At 43.2% G+C, this 27,605-nt stretch overlaps 1 protein-coding gene across 2 annotated transcripts in view; it reads left to right on the top strand.

Annotated features, from left to right (window-relative positions):
* Positions 1–27,605, top strand: part of fancd2 (FA complementation group D2) — a 36,212-nt gene that overhangs the window by 4,217 nt on the left and 4,390 nt on the right. Inside the window, exons 6-44 of one of the 2 annotated variants that reach the window (XM_088636393.1) lie at positions 87–150; positions 517–569; positions 1,017–1,095; positions 1,302–1,426; positions 1,518–1,605; positions 1,910–2,014; positions 2,192–2,292; positions 2,932–3,043; positions 3,139–3,174; positions 3,901–4,047; positions 4,409–4,543; positions 5,737–5,868; positions 6,407–6,514; positions 7,547–7,656; positions 9,416–9,476; positions 9,996–10,115; positions 10,482–10,555; positions 10,926–11,075; positions 11,626–11,726; positions 12,128–12,243; positions 12,493–12,601; positions 13,412–13,513; positions 13,913–14,016; positions 15,077–15,235; positions 15,669–15,785; positions 16,454–16,582; positions 17,767–17,885; positions 18,994–19,104; positions 20,562–20,695; positions 21,462–21,561; positions 21,835–21,957; positions 22,299–22,392; positions 22,860–22,895; positions 24,224–24,295; positions 24,833–24,871; positions 25,327–25,401; positions 25,865–25,939; positions 26,442–26,588; positions 26,964–27,056. In XM_088636393.1, coding sequence (XP_088492519.1) covers positions 87–150; positions 517–569; positions 1,017–1,095; positions 1,302–1,426; positions 1,518–1,605; positions 1,910–2,014; positions 2,192–2,292; positions 2,932–3,043; positions 3,139–3,174; positions 3,901–4,047; positions 4,409–4,543; positions 5,737–5,868; positions 6,407–6,514; positions 7,547–7,656; positions 9,416–9,476; positions 9,996–10,115; positions 10,482–10,555; positions 10,926–11,075; positions 11,626–11,726; positions 12,128–12,243; positions 12,493–12,601; positions 13,412–13,513; positions 13,913–14,016; positions 15,077–15,235; positions 15,669–15,785; positions 16,454–16,582; positions 17,767–17,885; positions 18,994–19,104; positions 20,562–20,695; positions 21,462–21,561; positions 21,835–21,957; positions 22,299–22,392; positions 22,860–22,895; positions 24,224–24,295; positions 24,833–24,871; positions 25,327–25,401; positions 25,865–25,939; positions 26,442–26,588; positions 26,964–27,056 — 3,955 coding nt within the window. The remainder of the gene's footprint in view (positions 1–86; positions 151–516; positions 570–1,016; positions 1,096–1,301; positions 1,427–1,517; positions 1,606–1,909; positions 2,015–2,191; positions 2,293–2,931; positions 3,044–3,138; positions 3,175–3,900; positions 4,048–4,408; positions 4,544–5,736; positions 5,869–6,406; positions 6,515–7,546; positions 7,657–9,415; positions 9,477–9,995; positions 10,116–10,481; positions 10,556–10,925; positions 11,076–11,625; positions 11,727–12,127; positions 12,244–12,492; positions 12,602–13,411; positions 13,514–13,912; positions 14,017–15,076; positions 15,236–15,668; positions 15,786–16,453; positions 16,583–17,766; positions 17,886–18,993; positions 19,105–20,561; positions 20,696–21,461; positions 21,562–21,834; positions 21,958–22,298; positions 22,393–22,859; positions 22,896–24,223; positions 24,296–24,832; positions 24,872–25,326; positions 25,402–25,864; positions 25,940–26,441; positions 26,589–26,963; positions 27,057–27,605) is intronic. The other variant, XM_088636394.1, reaches the window with a different exon arrangement.

The raw sequence follows: 27,605 nt of genomic DNA, 5'->3' as shown, positions 1-27,605 counted from the left end.
TTTGTCTTCAGAGAGGAATTTAGTGAAACTGTATGTATATGCATTTGGGTGATCACTGCAATCATGCTCTTTGGTTTTCATTGTAGCACTGCTGTCACTTCATACCAGGAGAGTCTCATCAAGATGCTTCTGGGAATTGAGATGCTTCAGGTATTTATGAAACTTTTGTGACTGGAAACCTGCAGCCCTAATGTAGCTCATGCACCTATTAGGCCTAGAACACAAAATAGTTGTAAATGGGAGTAGGACGTTTGGCCCCTCTATAGTCTATAGACCAGGATGTCTTTCAGCTGTCTTGAAGACTTCCAGGTAACCTGCTTCAGTGGAACTGTCTTCTGTTTTATTTCTATGACTGGTGTATTATTAAGATTTTGCAGGTGGCTGGATTCATATTCTGCAGATGTAGAGTGATAGTGTTTGTCTCTTAACTCGCTATATGTCAACACTGGGAAGTAAAATTTGCATTTTGTGCTTGGAACAGAAGAGGGTGAGCTAAAATATTTTTATTTCTTCTAGCCATCTGTCATAAACACCTTGTTTGAGAAGCTGCCTGAGTTCATGTATGATGGGTAAGTTTTTGATGAAATGTCCTTCTTCTTGCTGTGATAAAGGTGTTTGTCACACGTTGAGTTGCTGGCTTTGACTGTCCATGCACATTTGATTGAATTACTTATTTTTGCTCATTGGTCATCCTGCTGAGCTCAGTTTATGCTATGAATTTATTATTGTACACTGCTCACTAAGAAGGAAACTGACATACATTTGAGAGAGCTTTGTATTACTTTGTGGTATGTTTTCACATTTTAAACATCATTTCAGAGCCTAGCTAGGAGGACTCCTTAAGAGACCAGTTATGCATTATTGAAGTAAGAAAAAAACAATCTGGCATAAGGATTGTAGATATTTTGTAATATCTTCTGATTACCCTGCTCCTCTCAGAAGTGTACCCACTGATGATGATGATGATGATGATCTAGTTTGGGCTGTAAAGACTCACCAGCTCTTTTCCTCTGCAGTGTGGGAGACGATGGGTTGAATATTCCCCGCATTATAATCAACCAGTTCAAGTGGTTGGACAGAGTGATGGACAGCAAAGTAAGTGAAAAGGCTCCTTTCTTGTTTAGGCTTTTATACTTCTGAGCTTGTCACTCCTCATCAATACTGCATCCAGTCGCCTTTGGTGAATATATGTCGAATTGCTTTTGTAAAAGCAGTAGTGGAAACGTTAGTTTCCCTTGCCAATATTTTGATGTTTTCATTTTTGTTCTCTCCCATTTTGCCTTCCTCATTCTCCTTTGCAGGACTTGGCCTATAAGCTGATGCAGCTGGTTGCTGTGGCACCAGTGGAGATCCAGCGGGACATCATCAGCAGCCTGCCCGAGATTCTTGAGGACACGCAACACAACGACATTGCCAGGGAGCTCAAGTGAGTGGTCTTTGAACTCACTTGTTCAAAACCAGCATTGTGTCCTTATTGGAAATCCAAAAACCATTTCCCTGGTCGTGTCTTTGTGCAGTTCCCTGCTTCAGAAGAACACGCAGTTGACTCTGCCTATATTGGATGCTCTCTCCAGTCTCAATTTGAGCCCCACCCTGCTGGCTGAGGTAGAGTACTGCATTGCAAAAACTAGTGGTCAGTACCTTAAGTCCATGTGGTCCTCATGTAACTCATTCAGTCCAGTTCTGACCTGAACCTATTAAATATGCATACGTCTGCACTATTTTTTTAAAGTTTCACAGTAAACAGCTATAACTGTATTTTTGTAAGATATGTACTGTATAACCTCCAGTTGCATCATACTGTATATGTTTTAAACAACAGCATACAGCTCTCTTCGATGTTTTCAAAGCAAGCTGTAACAGAAAAGACCTTTTAAATTAAAACTAACACAGCAACCTGGCCCCTCAGGTGCGTCAGGCTGTCATGACCACTCTTTCTGCGGTGGAGCTAGAGGACTTGCCCGTGGTTGTGAAGTTCATACTGCACAATTTGTCAGGAGCTGAAGCTTATGAGGTGAGCCACGAATTTAGAATCCAGCCCCCACCTCCACACCATGTCCTGAGACTTGAAAAGCAGACGTCCAGGGCTGACATTCCTGAAGGACTTTGGAGGGCTGAAGGCAGAGTTTGGAGATGTTAACACCATGTGAAGCTGTGTCACTGACAGAGTTCTTGAACCTGACCTTTGCAGGTCATCTGTGATCTCAGGAAGAAGCTGGAACTCGAGTCGTGTGTCTTACCCCCTGTGCTGCAAGCCTCCCAGAACCGACTGAAGAGCAAAGGGACAGCTGGGTAGGTTGAAAAAGCTCTGTGATTTGTGTCGCTGTAATGGGAGCGCACCCACTATGAGCAAGGTCTTAACCAATACCCTGTGCTTGTCTTGTGCAGGAGCATAAACCAGCATTAACTTTCTATATAGAAAGAGAAAAAGCATATATTGAGCATATTCAGTACGTCTGTAACAGTTTAAGTATAGAGCTTTATTTTTGCTGGTATGAAAATAGCAAACAACTGTTGGCATTAAGTGACTGAAATCTCAATCTGAGAGCCACAGTATCTCTTTCTGTGGAAAAAGACTGGCCCAGTCAGTTACCATCAATTTATCTGGGAGATTTTCATAACAATCTTTGTGCTGGACTACATGAATTACACAGAATGATTAAGAGGAAATGTTTCGGTTGAACTCACAATCGAGTCTAACCCAGAGGTGTCCAAGCCTGGTCCCGGAGAGGCTGGTGTGTCTGCAGGTTTTCCAGCTCTCTCCCAAGCAGGAGCACGCAAGGTACTGGGAGAAGCTGTTCAGCTGGTCCAGTTTGACTGGCTAGTTTAGCTTGTTGAGAGCTGAGTCCGAATGAAAACCCGCAGACTCGCCGGGCCTCCAGGAGCAGGCCTAGACATCCCTGCTCTAGCCTGTCTCTCTTGTGGCCCTAGATCTTCCCACCACCCTGCAGCCAGCAGCAGCCAGGACTGCGTGTCGCTGGTCTTAGATGTCATCAAATCAGCCGTTCGCTTTCAGAAGCCCATCTCAGAGGCATGGCTTAAGGTGAGGAGCAACGCTGGCTCGTGCTGTCAGTTGTTTTTGAGCCAACTAGAATTTTCACTTCTTTAAATTCACGTGTTTTTTTTTTCTTCTTGAAGGCTATTGAGAATATTGATGCAACAGAAGACCACAAGGTAAAACGCTCATTTTTTTCACCATGAAATCAAACCTTCATTAGGGGAAAACTCCATGGGATGTTTAAAATGGTCACTTAACTCACTAATACTTGGGTCATAAGTTTGAGCTATAAAATGCTTTTCTGTAACTATACAGTGTGCACATTTGCAATACAGTGTAAAAACCAGGCAATGTCTTAAGTGTATAAAAATATATTTATACACATTTTGGTGTGTATTGTACACAATTACACAATTAATTTAGAATTTGTGAATGTGATACTAGTATATAGGTGGCAGCCAGGATCTATCTAATTTTCAAAGGAGACCATCAAAGCAGGGGAAAGTCAGAATTTTTATAATAATAAACAGGTGTTTAGTATCATTTTTTAAAGCCTTTGGCAACAAATAATGTTTATGTAGTAAGAGAAAATCTCTCTTCATTCCTTACTGTTCAAATTGCTCTGTCGTTTTTTCCAGTTCCTCACCATCCTGCAGCTTTTTGTTTTTTTTCAAGGAGCAGGAACTGTACTTCTTGTGAGGCGAGACGTCTTAAATGATGCATTCAGTAAATGGCAGAATGTTTAAAGACTGCCTCACTTATTTAAAACTTAAATCAGATATGTAATCGTGAATCTTTTTTAGCTATATGTTAAAAAAATTGTGTTGTTATGGTTTTCAAATTAAAACAGTATATTATATATTTTTAAATGTGCTAAAATGGCCACTGCCTTCCTCGCTCAGGTCATAGACATCATGGCACTGCTCATTCTCCATTCTGCCACCGCAAACCAGGGGCGCCGCGAGGTGGAGCGCCTCCTGCGGGTGAAAGTACGCGCGGGGCAGGTTCGCGAGTCCCTCCTGCAGACCGCCTTTCGGGGTCATGCCCTGGTGAGTCCCCCCAGCCCGTCTCTTTACTATGACACAGGCAGCATGTGGATTCGGCAGGTAGTGCCCACAGCCGAACTTGAATGCAGCTGTGCATTCGGCTTGTTCTGTAGAAGGCACTTGTATCTTTTAATAGACTTCAAGTCTGTCCTGCAAGGTTATGACTTGTCTGTGATTTTCAGGAATCGCTGCCACGAACTGTCTAGCGTTTCCTTTACAGGTATTCACTACGTGGCATTCATTGCCCTGCAAACGAGGCCTGTTTTGCCGTGTGTAAAGAAATAACGATGTTTAACTGAGGCGTGCATGAGTGAGGCTGCCGTGTGGAGGAATTAGGTCCTCATTGGTTTTATGTGTGGCACAGGTGATGTGTGGGTACTTCCCCTCCATCCTGGCGCTGGCTCAGACTCTCCTGCGCTCTCCCGACTCCAGTGTCCTGACATTTGGGAGCCACATGTACAAACATGCTTTCATGGCCTTTGACTCCTACTGCCAGCAGGTACGCCTCTCTTCCGTGCCATAGGCTTCAGTCCAAATCTTGCCCTGTTTTTATCTGATTACTTTTTTTTTTGCCAAATCCCTGAGGACATGTGGGATGAAGGTCAGGGACCTCTGTGTGTTTTTAGGGAGATATGGGGGACGTTTTTACATTCAAAATATGAAATGGTGTAAAAGCTGTTGTTCAACGGGTTTGCAGGTTCCAGTATGTCCATTTTAAATACATTGCAAGGGAATTTTTTTGAGCAAAATTGCCTCTAACCGATCTCTTCATAAACATTAGATAGCCATGTAAGTCTGTTTTTAGGTGAAAGGATGTGATCTTTCTTTTGCTCTCCATTGTGTTCTCTTATCGATGCATGTTGGAATTATTTGAGGTAACAGGAAGCAAATTTTGATTAGGAACCTGAATGCTTGAAAACACCAGTAGTTTTTTAGGATCAGTGTTTTCAAGTGATGTGTGCGGTCAGACCTTGGAATAAAAGTGCTGTCTTAATTGCTCTCAAGCTGCGAATCTCAAATTAAGCTGCAGTCCCAATTTCTCAGAAAATACTGCAAGTCGCCATTTTGTTGCAAACTCCTGGTCTCGACCGCACAGTGAGAGTTTGCGAGAATTGTGACTTGGAGCGGCCCTTCTTGCTCATTAGTCACCATAATGACTAATGTAATGCGATGTCCGAGCAAATAAGTACAGGTCGTACAGCAGACATTTCACCGCAGAAATGTTCAAACATGATCTGTATGCAGAATTAACAAGTTGTATTTGTTGGCAAAACCATCTTGAAATCGAGTGTATTATTTCTATTGGATTGAAAGAGATGTATTTACAAGCCTATTTTTTTTGACAATGTAATAGAGCCGAAACACTTCACCAGAAGTTTTGTTGCCTCATAGTGAATCACAGAATATGGCGCTGCGCATACCTGGAAATCTGTTTTGTGATGTAAATTGGAGGTTTTACAAGTTACTGTGTACCATTTAGTTTTATTGTTTTGAAATGCACTTATCAATGCTGATTCTTTCTTAACCCCAAATTATAAAAATAGGGGTGCATTTCTCCTTTAATGCTGCATTTGCCGCAGTGTAGGATGTGTCTGTGACTGTGAGAGGCTCTCAATACACCCGGCCCTGTGATGCATGCAGTGATTATCTGCTGGCCCTGGGCGGTAGCTGAGAGAGCTGTGTCTCCCGCAGGAGGTGGTGGGTTCGCTGGTGGCACACGTGTGCAGCGGCTATGCCCATGAGGTGGATGTGTCCCTGGAGCTGCTGGGAGAGCTCGTGACCCAGCGGCCCTCCGACATGTCTCTGTACGCCGTCTTCATCAAGGTGAGAGGACCTTCCAGCTTCATGTGTTGCGGCCAGTTAAAGGGATTTAAAACATTCACACGCACTTCGTCATAATGAGGTTTCTCTGTAGGGCTGCTGGGCTTACTCTCTGTGTGACTGGGCGAGGAGCTTGGCAGTCCAGGAGGACCTTGGAGTAGAGTCGCTGTTCCTCTAGATCTAGAGGAGCAAGTTGAGGTGGTTTAGGTATCTGGTGAGGAAGCCCACCTGGTGTTTCCCACCAGAGGTGTACTGGGCATGGCCCACTGGGAAGAGACCCTGGGGAAGACATAGGACATGGTGGAGGGATCTCTCTGAACTGGCCTGGAGCTGGAGAAAGTCTAGTCTGGTCTACCCTGCTTAGCCTTTTACCGCCAGGAGTAAGCAGTGAGAAAACAGATGGATGGACGTGCAGTTCTGTGGTTTTAATTCCGATGGGTTGGGTTTATGTTGGTACAGTTGCAAATTGAAATCTGTAAGTAACGGATGCTGCTGAGCTGGTTCGGTGCGTGGTCATGAATGTGCTTGTGTCCTTGCGCAGGGGATCCTAGACTACATGGACAACCTGACGCCCCAGCAGATCCGCAGGCTGTTCTTCATCCTCAGCCAGCTGGCTTTTGGATCGCACCCCCAGGGCAGCCACATCCAGGTCAGTAGCCTCTTCCTGGCCTGCCTGGGTCACAGCTGTGCTCATCTACTGGACCGCTTAGCCAAGATAGCCACAGCGTAGTGCAAGTCAGCGAGAGCATGCCTCATTTAGTGTCTGTCTGTGCACAACATTGTTCAGATGGAATATCATTAAAAATGACACATAATATTTATAAAGGAACAAGTCAAGGTATTTTCCATGCTGAAAAGAGAGGAAAAGAAATACGTTTCAGTTGTGGAGCCTTCTTCTGGTGTCGGTGTTTATTTTCTTCTCATTTCAGCACAGAATAAACCTTTACTTGTTCTTTTGCAGTCTACGCTTGCTACCTACTTGAACTAATATTTTATGATATGCATTTCTTCATATTTTTTCATCGTTTTGCTGTTTTGTGAAATGGCAATATGCTCTATAGCAGTGAGACTGAGCTTGAGAGACAATGGGATAAGAGAGGAAACTAGTAAATAACTTGATGGTAGAAGTTTAATGACATTCTTCTTGAGCAACAGAATAGTTCCATTTGAAGAGTAAGTAAATAAAAGTTAGAAACCAATGGCCAGATTGATTTAATACATTATGTTAGGAAAATATATGGAGAAAAGATCTAAAATCATTCTGTTAAAGAATAAAGTAAAATAAGTACAAGACTTGCAAGTCCAGTTTTTCTTACATCAAAAGAACAGTAAATGAGGAAGTAAAGGTGTCCCAGAGATAAAACTGGGAAAGGAGATGATAAAAATGGCTAGTTTAGTAAATGAATATTTCGCTCAGGTGTGTTTACCAAGGAAACAAGCCTCAGGCTTCACAAAAACATAAACACAATGTTAAGTAACTTGTTTTACTTAAACAACTGTAAGAGTCTGCAACAAGCTACCCAGTCCCATTGTTGAAGTTGGACACTTGTCTTTGTAGTGTCCTTCAGGTGCCAGCAGTCAGACAAGCTTAATGGCCTCTTTTCTTTTCAAACCTGTCTCGTGCTCTTATGCTTCAATGTGGGGTTTTGATGGATGGTGTCGCTTTCTGCTCTTGCTGCAGGATGACATACACATCGTAATCCGGAAGCAGCTGTCCAGCACGGTGTCCAAGTACAAACGTATCGGGATCATAGGCGCAGTGATGGTGGTGGGTGGTATGGCATCTCACAGGTAGGGGGCACTGGAGATCAACATGTCATTTCAGCGATCTGTACTGCACTGAGGGGCAGCAGTAACAGAGGAGTATACAGTCCAGAAGGAAAAAGATGGGCTTTAAGGGAAAACAGTACTTTTGAGTACATAACTACCCCATAATATTATGATGTTTCACAATTTCTTCAAGGTTGTGGATTCAGTTTTACAGATAACATTACATTACATTAACGTTAGTGATATACTAACAAACATCACTCCCTGGTTACATGAAACTTGATGGGGTCAGTGAAGTGAGAGAATCTGATCCTCAAGCAGGAATTTCAAACTATCCGCTTGCTGAAGTTATTCATCTTGAATACATGTCTTAAAGGCAAAGGGACACTAGGACACTGACTTGGTAAAATTAATTAAAGGAAAGAGGAAGAGTTTCAGAAAAGTTTCTGAAAAAAAGCCAGTAGGATGTTCTGGCCTCTGGTGCCATCTTTTCCACAGGGAAATATAACAAGCTCTTAAAGAGGTCAGAGAAAGCATTGGGTGACTATGAGTCTGTCAGAAAAGACATTCCATTGTACTGTAATTTTCACATTTATGAGAAACACTGCTATACTTTATATGTTTCTTAAAGGTACTTGATGGTACTTCAAATTTACCTGATGAAATTGTGAATTATGTCTAAATAAGTTTGTTACTTTTTGACATGCATGTGTCAAAACAGTAAAACAGTGGCTTTTCAATTTTTAGAGGTTATAGTAATTTAGTAATAAAGCTGTCTGTGGCAATCCAGCCATGAGTCCAATAGGATCTTCAACCTTTAAAACAATCCACAGCATGTTAATAGATAACAAGTGACGCAGTTTTGTTACAGTTGTGTTATTTTATAACGATTTGCAAATCATTTGCAAGTATTTTCAGGAAATATTGTGTTCATTTAAAGTGTTCATTTACTTCAGTCTTCTTTTTTTCCCCACTGCCTTGAAAGTCATCTAAAAATGAAATACTCAGCTGATTGACTGACAGTTAAAAATTTAAACCTCAGAAAGGGGCAAGTCTTCAAACTGTAATAGAAAAAAACAACATAGTTTAATCGTTGTTTTAGCTTTGCTGTTTTTAAATTAAAGTAACCTCAGATTAGTACGTACATAAAGAGCTTATATAGACACCATGTTTTATTGGGTTTTTTAAGTGTTTGTGTTTTATAATATGTTGCTTTTACAAATTCTAAACATTACTGTTGTGCATGAACATCCTTTTGATTCTCTGCCCTCTACAGTATATAGTTTACAACACTAAATACATAATTTAAATGACTGAGTGGGGGTAACCTTTAAAGCTGGAAGAGTGGCAGTATACAGTATAATTATGTTTGGCGTGTGTGCATTTTAATAAGTTACAACAGGGAAGTGTAGGGTACATGTACAGTACATATTTAGATGGATTTTGCACTACAGGGCATTCTAAGAATCATCACGTTTTTTAAAATAATGTCAGATAGGAGTGGAACAGTGGGCAGCTACTGTATGTATATTTTTTTCTGTTGCCTAGTTTTGTTACCTGTCTAGCTGTTATTCTCTGTATTTATGGGATTAAAAGTTTAAGAAATCCACCCTTTGCTGAATGCAGCAGGTTTATAACAGCTTGTCTGTGTAATATGTATTAACATATCGGCACGTTAAGACCAGGATTAAACAGGGACTCCGTATACCCAGTGCTGTGAACTCTTTGACTCCCCTCAGAAACATGCAGAATAAGAATTCCAAACTGTCTTTGTTCCCAGGACTAACTCGGCATCGTCAAATGGACAGGAGCCTTCTCTGTCCAAGGAAATTTGTAGGCAGGTGAGCCAGTTGTGAAGTTTTCTCAGCTCCTTTCAACCACCAAATAATGTTGGTGCTTCTTAGTTTTATTTCAGAATGGCTGAGTGGTGCAGTGACTGGCATTCCTGCCTCGTTGTACTGGGGCCTTGGTTCAGTTTCTGGGGTGTTGTCTGCATGGAGTCTGTATGTTCTCCTTGGGTTTGAGTGGGTTACTTCCCGATGCACTGGTTTCCTACCACAGTCCAGATATACTGGCAGATTAATTGGCGTCTGGGAAAACTGGCCCTGGTGTGAGTGTGTAAGTGTTTGTGTCTGTGTGTGCTCTGCGGGCGTATCCCGCCTTGTACCCATTGCTAGCCGGGATAGGCTCCAGCTCCCCTGTAACCCTGAATTGGAAGAAAAGGTTGGAAAATGGATGAATCCCAAATCCCTTTTCAAAATTGTTAATTCATCCTGAAAGAAGAAAAGTAGGCAGGAAAGCAATCGGATGTTTGGAAAGAATGTTGGTAGTCATGGCGACGCGTGTGTGCTTCCTGTCAGGTGACGGCCCTGCTGGAGCTGGTTCGGTCCTGTAGCGAGGGCTCCCCGGAGGCGGCCGCACTGTACTACGATGAACTGGCCAATCTGGTGCAGACTGGTCACCTGGACAAAGTTGTGCAGGTCAGTCTGCCTTGCGCCGGGATTGCTTTCATTTCCCTAGGCTTGAGCCTTCCTTCACACTCGGCCAATAGGACAACGCACTAACTTTGTAGCACACGGACCTGTCAGTGTGTCGTTTAGTTCATAGAAGGTATTGTTCACACTAGAGGGGCCCAGTTCCTGCCATCCAGAACTCATACAATTCTTTAGTTTTTCAGGGTTCGCTGCCTTGTAGGTTTGTCTCTTAGCTCTTTAACCCCCTTAGACAGACCTAAAAGTGTCTTTCTATCCGAACAAAATGTACAGAGAATTACACGATGGGGGAGCATCAAGCTTGAGTTGGAGTTGCGTGAAGCAGCATAAGATTTTCTGTCTGTGTGATTGCAGGAATGGATTGGGAAAAGTGTACTTGAGGATTTCCAGGATGACTTTGTGGTGGACCTTGGGCCAGAGATACAGGGGTAAGGACGTATAGTCAGCATAGGCTATGATGACTGTATGCATCTGAACACCTCTATGATTTTCAGATCTGTATAATATAAACCCTTTCTGATTTTGATATGATTAACTATCTGCTTGGAGATTTATCTCAATAACCCATATCATTCTTGTTTCTGTGTTTGTGGCTTGTATGTGATTTGAGCTGTAATTATCTGACGATAGTTTCTGTACTGCACAGTGATAAAATATAGGCCTATGCATTTATCTGTTGAATGTTTCCATGTTTCTCTCCCTGGGTTTTCTGTCCTGTAGAAACCATTGTTCTCAGAGCAGCTTTGTTTGGCGAGGGGACTATTCCATTCTCTGCAGCCCTCTGCCTATGTGTTTCAGAGACTTCCCCTTCCCTGTGAAAGTCATGTATAGCCTAGATGAGGAGGAGGAGAGCCAGGGGGGAATTGCAGTCAACCTCCTGCCGCTGCTTGTCAAAGATCTCAGCCAGAAGGGGGCGCAGTGGAGTCAGCCTGGAGAGGAGAACAAGAAGTCAGTAACCCCGTGTCTCTCCAGCACATAAGTGCTGTATGCAGGACGCTTTGAAAAACAGGCCTTTATAATGCAAAACAAGCGATACGACAACACAAGACAAGATATAGCACTGTCTGATTAATCATGTCACAGTTTTCCAGTCTTCAGCTGTTTCTGATCTTTCAATGGAGACAGTAGAAGGGAGGGTAAAAGAAATGTTCTAGAAACGCATTTGTTTACAAATTTGAGCTTGCAATACACTAACGGATTTTAAAAATGAAATTTTACTTCAAATCGACATTGACGTATTCACTTTCTTGTCACTTGTTCTTTGCTCCTTTGGCGGGAAAAGAAGATTAGAAAAGACATAAAAATAAAAAACCTGTTTGATTAGGATTCTTCTGAGGCCTTTTCATTCTCTGGAACTTTTTGCCCTTTGAAGTTAAGTTCTCGATCTGCAGAAGGCCTAGCATTACAAATGCTGAACCAGAGGGCGAGTGAAAAGAGTGAGGATGTGTTTTAAGATGACACCAGTGGTAAAGTGTTACAGTTCCCCGTGGTGCTTCAGGCAGGTGTCTCCGCTGCGCCTGGCTTCCTTCTTCCGCCTGCTGCGTCTGTGCGAGGAAGAGCAGCACGACGGCAACCTGGAGGAAATCGACGCCCTGATTGGTAACGACACCGAGGGGGGGGCACTGGGGTCGGAGGTCAGGGGGCTTAAGCCTGCTACTGCAGGCGAAAATGATACTGAGGGCAAAGGAAAATAAAAAATCTTATTCACTGCAGCTTCATTGTTCTTGCTTGACTTAGAGTGATTTTCTACCCAGCAAACAATTTGTAAACCTGAAAGCCTTACAACACTTTGGAGCTACTGTAACACATTAGCTCGCATTTGAGACTGTGTAGCAATAAATGCTCTGATATTTTGGACATAACTTCTGAAACACTGACCTCCAGTGTGAAAGCACTTCTAAGCATTGAACTACCACATTCAAATTGTAACAAAGCAATACTGCTCTGAGAATTTTCTATACATACTGCTGGGAGTAAGAGGGATCATCTCTGCCTTGCAGGGTGTCCTCTGATTCTGACTGACCTGGATGTCGTTGACAAGATCGAGTCCCTGTCCAAGTCTGAGAAGGAATTTCTCTGCACTTTGCTTTTCTACACCATCAACTGGTTCAGAGAGGTACAGAGATCTCCAGCTACATAATCTAATCGTAATCTTCACATCTGTTTTACTGGGAACTTGCTAGTGTTTAGAAATGCTGAGAAAGGGAGTGCTTTGGTGTGTGTTCTGAAGAATGTAATACTTCACCTTCACCAGCTGGTTACCTGTGAGAGATCATTAGGGCAGTTCAGAATATCTGACACATTTGACATTCCCAGACCTTTATGCGTGTCACAAATACAGAAGCGTTCTTTTTACCACCTGCAGGTGGTGAATGGATTCTGCCGACAGAAGGACCCTGAGGTAAAGCTGAAGGTGGTGATGCGTCTTCAGAACATCACTTATTTGCAGAGCATCCTGGAGAGGTGCTTGGCAGGTAGGACCTGGATCTCTGAGCAGCACTGTAATGCACTCGCTCTGTAAAAAATCCCAACCTGTACTTGGCCTTTTTTTTTTTCATGCACTCTTTCTCCAGCTGAGAACGTGCTTCTTAATTATCAGATTTTTCCTATCTGTAATATCCATCTTGTCATGGCGAAAATGATACTGAGGGAACAGGAAAATGGAAAATCTTATTCACTGCTGCTTCATTGTTTTTGCTTGATTTTGTACCTAGCAAACAGTTTGTAAACCTGAAAGTTGTACAACACTTTGGAGCTACTGTAACACAACAGAAACCAAATCCAAGTTTTCTGTGGCTTCTAGGCTCGTTTTCCTCAATTTCTGCTTAAGCTACATATATTAAGGACCTCTCTCATATATCACCTTTTATGTTCTCTTGGCCACAGTTTGGTACCCAGGAATGCGTGCTCCTGCTGTCAGGCTTGGTCTAACCAGTACTCTTTCATTCTTGCTCTGGCTGGTCATAAATTTGTGTTGTGGACTTCAGTTTAACCCTGCAACTCTTCAACCTCCTGTACCACCCCAACCTTGCCCATTCCTGATCCAACGTCCTCCTGTAGAGGGTCACAGCAAGCTGGAACATACAGTAACTTGGCAACCACAGAGCAGTACCCACCTGGTGCCCGTTATGTGCCAGCAGCCACACTACACTACAGTGCAACTGAAGCAGTGTGGGATTACTTGACCAATTCACACATCTTAACTGCCAGTATACATCTGAAGTCTGACCCACTTGGAGAAAAGTTAAACATAATTAGTTCTCCCTCTCTCGTGTTTGTTGTAGCAACTCCCAGCTATGTGCCCCCTCCCGCCAACTTTGACTGTGAAACTGCAGAAGGAGGTCCAGCCCCTACAAGCACCATTCCTCTCAAGAAAGCCAGAAAAGGTACAGCACTACCAGAGGAAAGGCACAAAAGGAAAAAAAGTTTGTTCTGAAGAGCTATTGTCTCTTTCTATTAACTTTTACCTGAACACTCTTTGTTTGCTGTTGGCTAGACATTCGTTGACTTGTCCGTTTTGTTAAATATCAAAAGTGAGTTTTTCCAGCTGAAAGAGGAATGATTCTCCTTCCTCGCAGGCTTCCAGTTTTTATAGCCTTTCAAATGGCTGCTCTGCTCTGGTTTATCACGGCTTCCTTTAGTTCCCACGACTCCACATTGACCAGTCCAGGTGAAAAGAAGAAAGAGAAGGAGGAGGAGTTGAAGGGTAGCATGTGAACAGTGGGGCAGCTGTGTGGTGCTTCTTCAACTCTGTCCTAACAGCCGCATGCTTCCTGTGCCCACAGAGCTCGGCGGAAAGAAACGCAAGGCCCAGGCCAGTAAGGCCGTCCCTGGAGACAGCTCTCAGCAGGAGGAGGGTGGTGAGGCCGAGGAATCCCAGCAGGAGAAGGTACAGGCACGTCCCTTTGGTGCTCCATAAGGCAGGCTCCTGTTCTCTCTTACCTGGGCTCTGCACACCCTAAGATTTCTAGATCACACCAGATTTAAATTAAGGAGGCTTGCGCTGTTACTTTCAACAGATCTTCAACAGCGTGGGCTGCACCCCTATAAATGTGTTACGAATGGCACCCCCCTACAGGAAAACACTTGTAAAATCTAGGTTGCCGTGCTATTTAAATATGTAGAGCTGTATTTCCTGTCTTGTGCTTTTGTTGAAAATCGCATAGAACATTCCAGAAGCCTGTTCGGGAACCATACAGTAGTTTCTGGTTTAAAAAATTAGAGAACCACGGCAGACGGAAAAGAAAAACAGATCTCAGAGCTCTGTGCCTGAAATTAATGAGAAATGTGAATGATAGTTCACTGTGTTCATCCACTGGCCCAGCTTTATTCTAGGGTGCTATGCCCCTTATTCATTGTAATTTGTGTGACTGAGCATTTTTAGAATTACATTACATTACTTCATTTGGTTAAAGGGTAATTTAATTACCATTTTTATGATTTTGCATTTGTAATCTCTTGCTTAGTGCATGAAGTAGTTAGTAGAGTAACAGGCTTATTGTTCCAATTGTGTTAAATCAGTGTTATGAAAAAAAGATCATTTGCGAGCTGGAAAAGCCCCATATGAATTTTTTTTGTATTATGACGAGTATGAAAATAAACATATTCCATTACCATATTGCATATCACAGCCTCTGGGTAGGTACTGTTATGGAACCTAGTCATCCTTGTTTTGAGAGACCTTAGCTGCTTACCAGAGGGGAGGAAAGGAAACAGGTTAGGCAGGGTGGGAAAGGCTCACTGGAGATCTTCGGAGCTGTGCGTTTCTGTCTAGAGAAGTATTCTAGAAAAACAATTTGAAAGAGCCTAGATCCTTTCCCTTCTTTTAGCTCATTTAATGCCTTCAGTAATTTCCTAAATTTAGGATTTTATTTTATATAGTTTGCCCCCTTCTGTGTAGAAAGCCCACCAATGGCTTCATTTCCCCCCTGGGCTTTCTTTCCCTCCAGGATCACGCAGAGAAGGAGAAGGAGAAGGAGGAGGGCAAGGCAGGAGTGAGCCTGGCCTCATTCCGGCCTTATTTCCGGGAGCTAGACATTGAGGTGCTGAATGTGCTGCAGTGTGGTGTCCTCTCCCGGTCGCTTCTGGACAGCGAGCTCCACACCAGGGTACGGTGCCTGGGTTCAGGGTTCAGGACAGAGGGCACGGTGGGGAGGAGTCAGCAGTGATGGAGTGAGGATTAAATCTAAAGGTGAACATCAGGCCTGTGCTATACTGTTAAGACTGAACTAGACAGGCAGTTGGTAAAACATAAGGGCTAATTGCTGAGACTGCATTTTCATTTAATCCCTCACACTCACCCTTTATGAAACAGATAAATTCAGACCTGATCATTGGTGTAGAAACGGGAGCAAGGCAGTTTTGTCAGAACAGTATTATACAGGTTTAAACACTTGTCCCTACAGTCCCTCCAGATTTTGGTTTTACAGCTCCTTTTCACCAATTCTTAAGGCAGTCGTGAGTGCAGAAGCAGCCCCAGAGCTATGTAATAGAAGTTCAGCTGGGATATGGTAAGGAGAGCCGATGCTCTGATCCTTGCAGGTGCGTGAGGAAGTGCGACTTGGCCCTTCGGAGCTCGTATTCCTGCTGGAAGATTTGTCCCGGAAGCTGGAGTTCAGCCTGGCAGCCTCCCCTGCTAAGAGGGCTCCCTTTCTCAAGGTGAGAGCTCTCCAAGGTAAAGAGGTTATCACCAAGTGGGTTCACGTCAAAGATATCTCTTTCTGGGGATACCGTGTGGAAGGAGGCGAGCTTCAGATTCGTAATTCAGAATTCATTGGATGTTATAATGAGTACAATTAAAGTGGGTCATTTTTTAGGCTGTTTGGAGAATGTTAAAGAGTTTTTTGATGTATTGTAAATTAGCACTTTGCCTTTTTTCTGTTGAACTCATTCGTGTAATTGACCAGCTTCTGACTCAATAAGGAAGCTCTCAGTGTGTGGGAACATTAAGAACTCGGAATGACTTGATCAATGCAGTGAAGGAGTCTTTATTCTGCATACTAGCAGTGGAAACCACACTGAAGTTTGCTATTCTGAGCCTGACCACTAGCTAGACCTGCGAAGCCCTTTATATAACAAACTTGCCTTTAATCACACCCATGTGAGAATATCTTCTAATCCTTCACTAGTTATTCTATCTATGGATGGCAGGTCAGCTGTTATTCTCAGTCTTTCCTGATCCACACACAGAGTCACAGGGTTCTTATATGACTATAAGTTCTGTGTTCATAAAAGAACCATTAAAATAATGGTATGCTGGCATGCAGATTTAGAAAAATATGGGGGTTTAATTTGTTTTGTGTGACTGATACATATGGTCTTTCCAGGGCAAGGCAGATAAGACGGTGGGATTCTCTCACCTCCAGCAGAAGAGTCCTGCGGAAATCGCCGCATGTTGTGTGCAACTGCTGCCCACTCTCTGTACCCACCTGGAGAACTCGCACAACTACTTCCAGGTGACTCCCAGCTCTTCCTCCTTCACCAAGACCCCTTCCTGTGAGCTGCCTTCATTGATAACCAAGACTTTTCAGTCTCCAGAGCTCCTACACCATCTACAGTCAACACCACCAGCAAGCCTCAGCTGGTTTGACTGAAGGAATGAGGGAAAAATGGCCTGACTGTAGTGAATGATGTTTAGGCAGACCTTGGGTGTTTATCACTTAACACCCCAGGAGCTGGGATATGTTCTAGTCCTCTGAACTGCTTTGGTTCGTGAGGAGCTTTATCCCTCAGACTTCTCTGTCATTGAATGAAATGAACAAAGGGGATTTTAATTTGCAGCTGTGTCAACAGAATTCTATCAAAAAAGGAAAAAGTGAGCAAAAAGCCATAGCTCAATGTTGCAATCATAAAATCATATTTTCTGTTTTTGCAAATGATTTAGACCACAAGTATATGATTCTTAGACCTTTTTTCCTCTTTTAGGCAAATTTTCAGTTTTTTAATGTAAGGTGTAAGATTATTGAGGCTAGAAAATGTCATGCAAAGCAGAAATCATGTAAATAGGCCTCAGCACTCTATGAATACCAAAGGCTTGTGCAGCTCACATGTACAGCAGGTTCTAAGTAAATGTGAGTTGTAAAGAATTCCATTAAGAGCTGGCAGTTTGATTTGTGTATGACCCATATATTCACAGAGAGCTAGATAGCTCTCCTGTCCTGCCCCGAGGAAGTAGTTGTAGGTAAGCTCCCTTGTTATAGGGAGATTTCTTGAGTTGGAGATTCTTTGACAAAGGAGTAGGAGACAGCCTTGGGCAGATTCAGTTTTTATTGAGCTTAACACACACAGCAGTGGAGCTTTGACAAACTGTTAAAGTTTTCTAGCCCTGTTTATATAGTATAGCCTCATGTAGTATATGATTGTTGTTGATTTGTTTCAGGTGGTTTTCATCCTGTTCTTTAAAGCTGATCCCTCCTTTTCTTAATCTCATGAGGAACAAACCAATTACTTTTTGCAAAGTCAGTCTTTATTGTACTTTAACCAACCTTGAGGCACTCTGGTGACCGATACAGAGCTGCATAGCTAAGTTCTAGCACATTCTACACATTCCACAATACAACACAATGCTAACTCTACAACCTAGGATATGTTTTGACGTGTTTGTCCCACTTTATCCCTGATCTCCCATTGCTGTGCACAGAGTCTCCTGACGGAGAACCAGGGTGTGGTTGATGCGCTTGGGGTAGATGTGAAAGAATACCAGCTCATGGCCTCCTGTTACCAGCTGCTAATCCAGGTCTTACACACCACCTTCAGCTGGTAAGTTCCAGCACCCCTCTCTTCTCACTGTGGGCTGCACCCCTTACAGACTGAGCCAAGAGCCAAGAGAGATGGAGATGAGCTGCTGTTTCTGGTGCAGGATTGCCACATGTCTGAGCATGTAATAGCTAAGAAAATTGTTGTGAAGGGTCTATCCATCCATTATTCACCACATCTTCTGATTCAGGCCAATAGGGGATCCGGAGCCTATCCTTGCAAGCAATGGGGCCTTGGATTCAATTCCTGTGTGGCTGTCTGCATGATGTTTGTAGGTTTTCTCCATGTTTGTATGAGTTTCCTCCAGGTGCTCTGGTTTCCTCCCACAGTCCACAGACATGCTGGTGGGTCAATTGGCTATTGGGACAATTGGCCCTTGTGTGAGTGTGTCTGAGTCTGCCCTGTGATGGACTGGCTTCCCATCCAGGGTGTATCCTGCCTTATGCTAGCAGCCATATCACCCTGCAACTCACAACTGGCAACCCACTGAAACTAAGCAGCTGTGAGCCTGAGAAACGCTAAAGTTGCTGCTTGGAGAGGTGTTAGTGGGGTCAGCAGGGGGCGCTCACTGTAAAAAGGCGTCCTTTGGATGAGACGTAAAACCGAGGTCCTGACTCTCTGTGATCATTAAAAATCACAGTGTGTTTCTCAAGAAGAGTAGGGGTGTAGCCCCGGCGTCCTGGCTAAATTTCCCATTGGCCCATACCAATCATGTCCTCCTAATAGTCCCCATCTATATATTGGCTACATCACTCCGTTCTCCTCCCCACTAATAGCTATTGTGTGGTGGGTGTTCTGGCGCACAATGACTGCCGTCACATCATCCAGGTGGATGCTGCACATGGGTGGTGGTGGAGGGGAGTCCCCATTACCTGTAAAGCGCTTTGAGTGGAGTGTCCAGAAAAGAGCTATATACTGTAAGTGTAAGCAATTATTATTATTATGCCCTTTGCTTGCTGGGATTGGCTCCCCTGTGACCCAATATCCTGTATTCTGTATTGGATAAAGTGTTGGAAAATGGAGGTTTCCTCCAGTCTGAAGTGTAAGCGTTCTAGTGTTCTAGGCTAATAGGGAAGAGCAATCATTTTGCCTGGTCCTTCTTCTGCTGTAGGAATGGGTTCCTTCAACAGGAGAAGCGCAAGCTGCTGAAGATGGCGCTGGGTGTCCTGGCTGGGCGTCTGAAGGAAAAGGAGGTGGAACTGAGCTTAGAGGAGCAGGTCAGGTAATCTTTCCCTACCTCCAGTCTCACCTGTCTGAGTGTGTGAGAGCGCCATGGTACTACAACTGTACTGTTCTGCTGGGAACAGCTTTTTACAAAAACTCTGACTGATTGGTGTGTGTTTTGAGTAATTCAGCTCACCCAAAATATTCTTTTCATCTGTTGGTCATAACTGAAAGCGAATGAGGACTGTAGAAATTAGATGAGGCTGTTCAGCCCATTCAGTTCATTGGGTTACTTACAGCTAACTCATCCAAGGATATCCAGGGCTCAGAATTAGTAGAAGCAATCTACTTTTGTCATTTACTTCCAATATTTCTTCCCATATGCTTATGGGAACCAGCTACACACCTACACATCTGGCAAACTGTCAATTAGCTCTGCCATTTTCACAGACTAATAACGTAACATAACTGTCACGTTACAGTCTGAAACTGATGCTGAAACAAACTGTCGTTTTCCTGCACTGCATCAGGAACACGTTTTAAAAAAATTGAATGAATTAATCTTCTGTTGATTCGCATTAATGGGTCTCCTTTGTGTACGCTGGGTAAATGAAGGAGTGTTTGTCTTATTTAGGTATTTCAGTATGTGAAATCTGGTTGATGATACAGGTAAGACAGTGAACAGTAGTTGATGTTTCATACACATTGTATTTAGGTTGTTTCTATATATTTATTTCATCTTTTAAAAAATATTCTTATCTTTGTTGGCAGTACCTGTTTGAAAGTACCTTTGTGGTGTTTGCATTAACGACTCAATTTTGCCAATGTGTACAAAAATTGTCTTGCTAATTAATTTGAACTTCCCACTGGCGGCTGTAGGAATGGGCTGGTCAAGTTTTCCTTTAAAACGATTTTTTGTTGCCAAGTAACAGCATAAGCAGTTTTATTAAGCACTCCTGAGAGACGTAATTCCTGACAATTCTATTAGCCTATATGTTCTACAGAGCTGCTAGAAAAGGTTAGTTTTAGCCCTGATATTGCCCAGCTGTTTCTTGAAAGCATACAGTTGAAACTTCTTCAATAAATAAGTAGATAGTTTGTTCCACACCCTTAATTTAAAAAAGGGTCCCGTTTTGGGTTTGAAACGTACTAGCCCGTTTTCCGATTGGTAAAGGTCACTTAAAAGGACAGGAACGAAATTCTGGTTCTGACAATAAACTTTATTTTATATAGCACCTTTAAAGGTGGCTTCTCAAAGCGCTTTACAGAATGGGAACAACAATAAATAAAAAGAATACACAAGATAAAACACAATTACAAATTACACAGTTCTGAGCATGACTATCATACATTTTTTATTAAAACTAACAAAGGTTTACTTGGGACTGCACTGTGACCTTTCCCGGTCAGCTTGTGTGTTTGAGTATTGGCTGGTGTCTTATGTGTGTTGAGAACATCTGTGTGGGATAAGTGCTGCGCTAACCCAGTTGTCTCTGGTGTTCCCTGTCTATGTAGGCACAGCTTCGAATACCTACTGAATTTCCGCAGCAGCATGCCCACCTGCTGTACAGCTCTCTCCCTCATTCAGCTGCTGATACTGATTGCAGAGTGTGCCGGACCCAGTAATTCTGCTTACCGAGAGCACCTAGGTATCCAACAACCTCCGTACGCATCTGTTCATATCCTGATGAGGGCTGAGGGGTGGGGCAGAGGCTATATCAAGCTGTGAAATGTCCGTAGTTCCCTGAAAAGAAAGGTTACAAACCCAGATGATGATAATAATAATAATAATAATAATAATCATCATAATTGCTTACACTTATATAGCGCTTTTCTGGACACTCCACTCAAAGCACTTTACAGGTAATGGGGACTCCCCTCCACCACCACCAATGTGAAGCATCCACCTGGATGATGCGACGACAGCCATAGTGCGCCAGAACGCTCACCACACATCAGCTATCAGTGGGGAGGAGAGCAGAGTAATGTAGCCAATTCATAGAGGGGGATTATTAGGAGGCCATGATTGGTAAGGGCCAATTGGAAATTTGGCCAGGACACCGGGGTTACACTCCTACTCTTTTTCGAGAAGCGCCCTGGGATTTTTTAATGACCACAGAGAGTCAGGACCTCGGTTTTACGTCTCATCCGAAGGACGGGGCCTGTTTACAGTATAGTGTCCCCGTCACTATACTGGGCCATTAGGACCCACATGGACTGCAGGGTGAGCGCCCCCTGCTGGCCCCACTAACACCTCTTCACCTCTTCTAGATAGGGTCACCAGACCCGTCTAGCTCAATTGGCTAGATGCTACCAACGTAATGACGAGTTTCAGTAATGTAGCTTAATCCCTCAGCTTTTCTTCCTCGGTGGTGCCGGATTTCTGATGTGCTTGTTTGTGTGCCCTCCACCCAGCCTCTCTTGCCCGGCGTTTCCTGTGCCAGGAGTGGGTTCTGCCTAGTGGAGAGCGAGAGAGGGGGAACAAACACAATGACACATTGCAGACCCTCCTCAGGTACTCAGCTTTAGATTCTGCTCAAAACATGTTGCTAAAACAGCCCCCCCATGAATTGCAGTAAAACCAACACTGCCATCTAGTGGCCACATTCAGGAAATGTTAAAACATTGATGGTTTCTTACTACCTTTCATTGTGGAGAGATAAGTTACAGATACAAGATACAGTTTCATAATACAGTTTGTGCAGCAAAACATCATGAAAAATATTGAACAGTTCATGAGCATCAGCTTTCTTCCACTTTGAGGTTCCATTTCTTTCTCCCTTTTTAGCATTTATCTGGATCACAGCGCTGATGTGCTGAAGGCCATTGAAGAGATTGCTGAGGAGGGGGTGTCTGAACTTGTGAGCAGTGCCAAGGATGGCTGCTCCAAAACCTTCCCCACTCTTAACCGGTAAACTTGACTAAGGACTTGTCAATGTCCCAGAATTCATTGCTCTGCTGAGTGCTGAACAGAAGTTGTTGCAATAAGAAATGCAATCCTTTAGTATTTAGAATTCCTTTAACATGGTTTAAAACATATCCCCTCTTTCTGTGTCCACATTTCAACCTCAGCTCGGTTTGTTTTTCACATCCGAGCTCATTTCTCCTGATTTTGTCCACAAGTGAGTTAGTAGGCAACCTTTTCAGTGACATTTGGTTACCAAGCATCTATTCCCTGAGGTCTCTCATTGTGACTGCAAAAGCAAATACCTGTGCTTGCCCAGCCTGACTTTTCACTGCTTTAAATCTCAGACAGACTTTCTTGGTTTTCTACCGGGGAATGATGATGGAGCTGGAGAAATCTGTCCGCAGGATTCAACCTGGGAAGCAGACGGACTCCAGTGAGGTACAGTATTTGCTGTGGATAGGGAGTGCTTGACATGGGCCTCCACAAAGCACTAGGGTACACAACATTGTGTGTGCTTGTGATTTTGTCACACTTGTGCTGCTTGATTATCTCAAGCCTAAATGGTCTGACTGGGAGATATGACAATATTATAAGTTTTATCTTTCAGAGACTTAATTTATAACAAAATATTAGCAATAATGCCAAAATGAAGACTTTGATGTCTTTGACCTGATCTTTTTTAGTCAATCATACCTAAAAATTAAATGTGAAAAATAGCACCATAACAACTTTAAGAAAAAACAGCAACTGCAGCTTATTTTTGTTTTACATTCTTCTGTCTTACATTATTTTGTTGTTCTGTATAGGTGCTGTCAGCTGTTAAAACACCATCTGCAAAACCAAGCCATTGTGCTCTAGTTTCTTCCAAGCATGCTAATAATTAATAATTTGTTACACTTATATAGCGCTTTTCTGGACACTCCAATCAAAGCGCTTTACAGGTAATGGGACTCCCTTCCACCACCACCCATGTGCAGCATCCACCTGGATTATACGACAACAGCCATAGTGCGCCAGTACTCTCACCACACATCAGCTATCAATGGGGAGGAGAACAGAGTGATGAAGCCATTTCCTAGATGGGGATTATAAGGAGGCCATGACTGATAAAGACCGGGAGAAATTTGATGTTGAGGTTACACCCCTACTCTTTTCAAGAAACACCCTGGGATTTTTAATGACCACAGACAGTCAGGACCTTGGTTTATGTCTCATCTGAAGGATGGTGCCTTTTACAGTATAGTGTCCCTGTCACTATAGGCATTAGGACCCACACAGGCTACAGGGTGAGGCCCCACCACTAATACCTTCCAGCAGCAGTCTTAGTGTTCCCAGGAGGTCTCCCATCCAGGTGTGAGTTGCAGGGTGATGTGGCTGCTGGCAGAATGGAGGAAAAAAACACAACTGGGAAGGACAAGGAGATCCATTGTGGTTCAACTTGTAAAGTTGCCCACTGTGAGCACTGGCTGGACTCTGTGATCCAGATGTGTCTGGTGAACTAGCCAGCTGTAACTGAGGTTCCCCAAATGGTGAAGCACTGTCTGGGGTAGCGCTGGGATTAGTGGACCAGGGAGAGCTCAGCTCCCAGATGCCCTCAGAGAGATCTGGGATGTATGCAGGCTTGAAGTAAAGTTGGTGAGGGACGCCCCTCTCCTCTAATAGGCACTGATCCCCCTGGCTGGCTGTACAGGCTGTATGGTGCTGTCCAGCCTGTAGCCTGTCACAAATGAATGGCTAGACTGATGGGTGGTTTGGAAGAGTCTGTCTTCACTTCCTTATTCTCTCCCTGTGGAAAAGGGGGTAATACAGTAGCAGTATTGAAAGATCTAAATTTTTGATGGTACAGCATATAAGAAAAAGGGGCAGCACGCATTAGCCACGCAGTACTGGGGCCCTGGGGTCAATTCCTGACCTGGTGTGCTATCTGCATGGGGTTTGTAGGTTCTCCCCGTGTTTGTGTGGGTTTCTTCTGGGTGCTCCGGTTTCCTCCCACAGTCCAAAGACATACTGGTAAGTGAATTGAATTCTGGAAAAATTGGCGCTGGTACAACTGTTTGTGATTGTGTCTGCCTTGAGATGGACTGGCGTCCCGTCCAGGGTGTATCCCTCCTTGTGTCCATTGCTTGCTGGGACAGACTCCAGCTCCCCCGCAACCTTGTATTGGATTAAAAGTGGATAGAAAATGGATGGGTTGATATATTAAAAAAAAACAATTAAGATCTTTAAAGAAAAAAGACCTTGGCAGTGACCGTGATCTCTGTCTTTTTAGATGCAGACTGAGAAACTCTGTATCTGGAATCTGGCAGTACGAGACTTCCACATCCTGGTGAATCTGGTTAAGGTGAGCGGAGGGCTCAGCTGAGGGTCGTACAAGTCTTGAGCACTGTCCCTGCTGGACATTGGAACTGGTGGACACACACTGTTCTCATTCATTTAGCATATTCAGCATGGAGAAACGGAATGTTCCGTTGTCTTGAAAACCAACAACAACAGAATTGTTTCGCAAATGCTCTTAAAAATGTACTTTTCCTTTAAGCTTCAATAATTGTGGAGGGAGAAGATTCAAAGTGTCTGCTGCATTATGATTAAATGGTGTTTCCAGGTGAATTCCAGAGGGAGAGGAGATTGGTTCTGTTCATATAAAAACACATTCAGTCACTCTGTTCTGTATGGAAGGTCAGCCTTGCTAGTATTGACTCCTTAGATGCTTATTCATTTTCTGTTCTGATTCTGAAAATAGACACTGTCATTTTGATATGCAGGTGTTGCATTCCAATCATGCACAGCCAAGGGAGTGTTTGCTTGTCTTCATATGTAAGCCTGCTTCTAGATACAGTTATTAGGTTTCTGTAAAAATAATTTTCTTTTACATCTCTAGGTTTTTGACAGCAGATCTGTGATTGGTGTTTGTTTAAAGGTAAGTGTGGCTTTTAACAATGTTTATGCACAATATTCTGTTTTCAACTATATTGATAATAGCAGTAATAAAATAAACACACATACAAATTGTTTTGTAAGGCAGCACTTAATTCTGGACTACGGTAAATTCCTCGAGGAGTTTCAGTGATCTCATGCATTCATGTGGCTTTTCTCCAGGCACTCTGGTTTCTACCTACCTTCTACATACATGCAGATTAGGCTAATCAAATATAACCTGATCGTATGTGTGTGGCCCTGCAATGGACTGGATTCCTGTACAGAATGAAGTCCCACCTCATGCCCCATGCTTATAGTATAGTCTCCCGATACCAGGAAAAAGTGCCTTTTTGATAATGGATTTATGGTGGCTAGTAATTGTGGAGTGAAAATATTATGAACTGTGTTTCCTGTCATTGTTACTCATGTTGTTGTTTTATACCCCTGCCCTGTCAGTATGGACGCCTTTTTGTGGAAGCTTTCTTGAAGCTTGGGATGCCATTATTAGATTTCAGCTTTAAGAAACACAAGGTAAAGCAGCATCTTGAATACATCTTCAAAGGCACAGAAGGGTCTTCAAATTGCCTTCCCTTTTGAAACACCTACGCAAAATTAAAATTCCATATTCAGTATAAGGGGCCTGTCTCCTACCAACTACAAATGACCAAATTACCAATCCTGAAACATTCAGGATTTAGATGTCTGCCAGCTCTTGCTCATTTCTTTTGCTTGTCCTATCAGTTTTCAGCCGTTAACAGCTGTCCTCTTAAAAACAATCTTTTGTTTCTTAGTTTTCATTTTCCCATCTGTTAACTGACTTGTCACCCCTTCCCTTCCAAAACACAACCATGTGTATTTCTTTCAGTTCCATATCATTTCATGTACGGCCCTGTCCAAGTGTTGCAGATTAACTGTTCGATATTTTTAAGTCTTTAGTTTTAAGGTAAACTAAGCAAAAGTGGTCTTGTTGCCCTCATGGTTTTCTGTGCTGCAGGAAGACGTGCAGACCTTGCTGAAAACATTTCAGCTGAGCACCAGACAGCTTCATCATGTGTGTGGGTACTCAAAGGTAATTATTACATACAGTAGGACCAGGAAAAGTTGCAGCACTGAAAAGGGTCAGGTTGACTGGATAACATTCCAATTCTATATAGACGGAAAAGCTTCCCTTACTTGGCCAGTAGGCCAGTGGCTAAACAGTCTCCTTCACTGACAAGTTAAAAGAGAATCACAGATGTGTCCCTTCATGACAAAGTGGAGTGGTCAGTTGTGATGTCTGGCACTGACTAGAAGTACTGTATAACGTTCTTGACTGTGTTGTTCCACAGACTTGTGGGTTCAAAGGTCGTTCTGTGTGTTTCTCTCTGCGCAGCAGAATGGAAGACCAGTTTATGTACTCTGACCCTGATGTATTGTAGCTAGCTTTTTATGTTTTTGTGAGAAACAAGGTTTGAACCTCTATGACTTTTTCTTTTGGTCAAGTTTCCAGCACATTAACATTGGAAAATGTCTTTATTTTTCCTTATTGCTCAAGCCAGAGTGTCACCTAAACCTTGAGGTTCTGGTTTCAGATCCGACAGGACACAGGACTGACAAATCATGTGCCAGTGCTGAAGAAGACCCTGGAGCAGTTTGTGTATCGCGTGAAGGCCACTCTCGTCCTCAACAGCTGCCAGGAGGCTTTCTGGCTAGGAAACCTCAAGAACAGAGACCTGCAGGTATTGCTACATTACCAACTGCGTAGCCTTTAAAAGGGCAAAAAGGGCATTAGCACCTAGGAAAAAGTGCTAATGCAAAGTAAAAGTAAAAACAGTTTTGTTATAGTTTAAATACAAAGAAGATCATAACAGAATGTCTTTAATAATATTTTATTTGTACCAGATTTGTCTGGCTGTGCTCACTCAAGAAGAATATAAACCAAAGGTTTTATCATGGATATCTAGAAGTTTTGACTTGTACAGCTTCACAATGTAATGTGAGGTTAACATTCTCTGGAACGTGTTTACATAGAATTTCTGTTTTCCTGAGCAAAGTGCAGTCTTCTGAGCCCGTCACCTTTTTTTTTTCATTTCTGTGTCTGTGGTGTTCCCTAGGGTGAGGAGATCTTGTCACAGAGATCTCAGGCCAGTGACGAGGAGGATGAGCAACAGGTCTCACAGCTGCCAAAGGAGCAGTCTGAAGAAGAGGTACTGGGGCTCGTTTTCTCGTTTCCAGAGTCTGACTCCGACCTCTGCTACTGTCGCACACAGTCACTTGAAATCCTGCAGTTGGGGCTTCTTTTCTTCTGAGCACGCCCAATGAATGACGGTGTTGGACTCGGAAACAGTGGGGCTAGCTAGCTTGGTTATTGGATGCTGTCTGCTTATCCAGTCTGGTTATCTAAAGTACAGTGAAAAGAATCAACCACAGGCAATTTCCCCTTCCTTTTTATTGCTCAAACCAGATCATACATCTCTGAGGATTCATAGCCAGACAGCTCGTTCCAACTCAGTCTTGACCCCCCTTCATCTGCATTCAACAGCAGTGCTGAATGGAACAGTAGTGGAGGTGGGATTTATCCACAGCAGAGTCCCTAATGTGAAACTTCACTTCACTCACTTCATGGTGTTTATCATGTACAGGTCAATTCAGCAAAATGTGCAAGATCTTTTCTTACATAAGCATATCCTGCCCTACATAGAGTGATCTTTTTAAAAGGTCAATCTTTGTTATGTTCTGTAGATAAGATAAGTAGA

Source organism: Lepisosteus platostomus, chromosome 6 (assembly GCF_059453375.1).
Source record: "Lepisosteus platostomus isolate fLepPlt1 chromosome 6, fLepPlt1.hap1, whole genome shotgun sequence".
NCBI classification, from domain to species: domain Eukaryota; kingdom Metazoa; phylum Chordata; class Actinopteri; order Semionotiformes; family Lepisosteidae; genus Lepisosteus; species Lepisosteus platostomus.
Note: the sequence above shows the minus strand (reverse complement) of the source record. Positions and strands in the feature narration are given on the sequence as shown.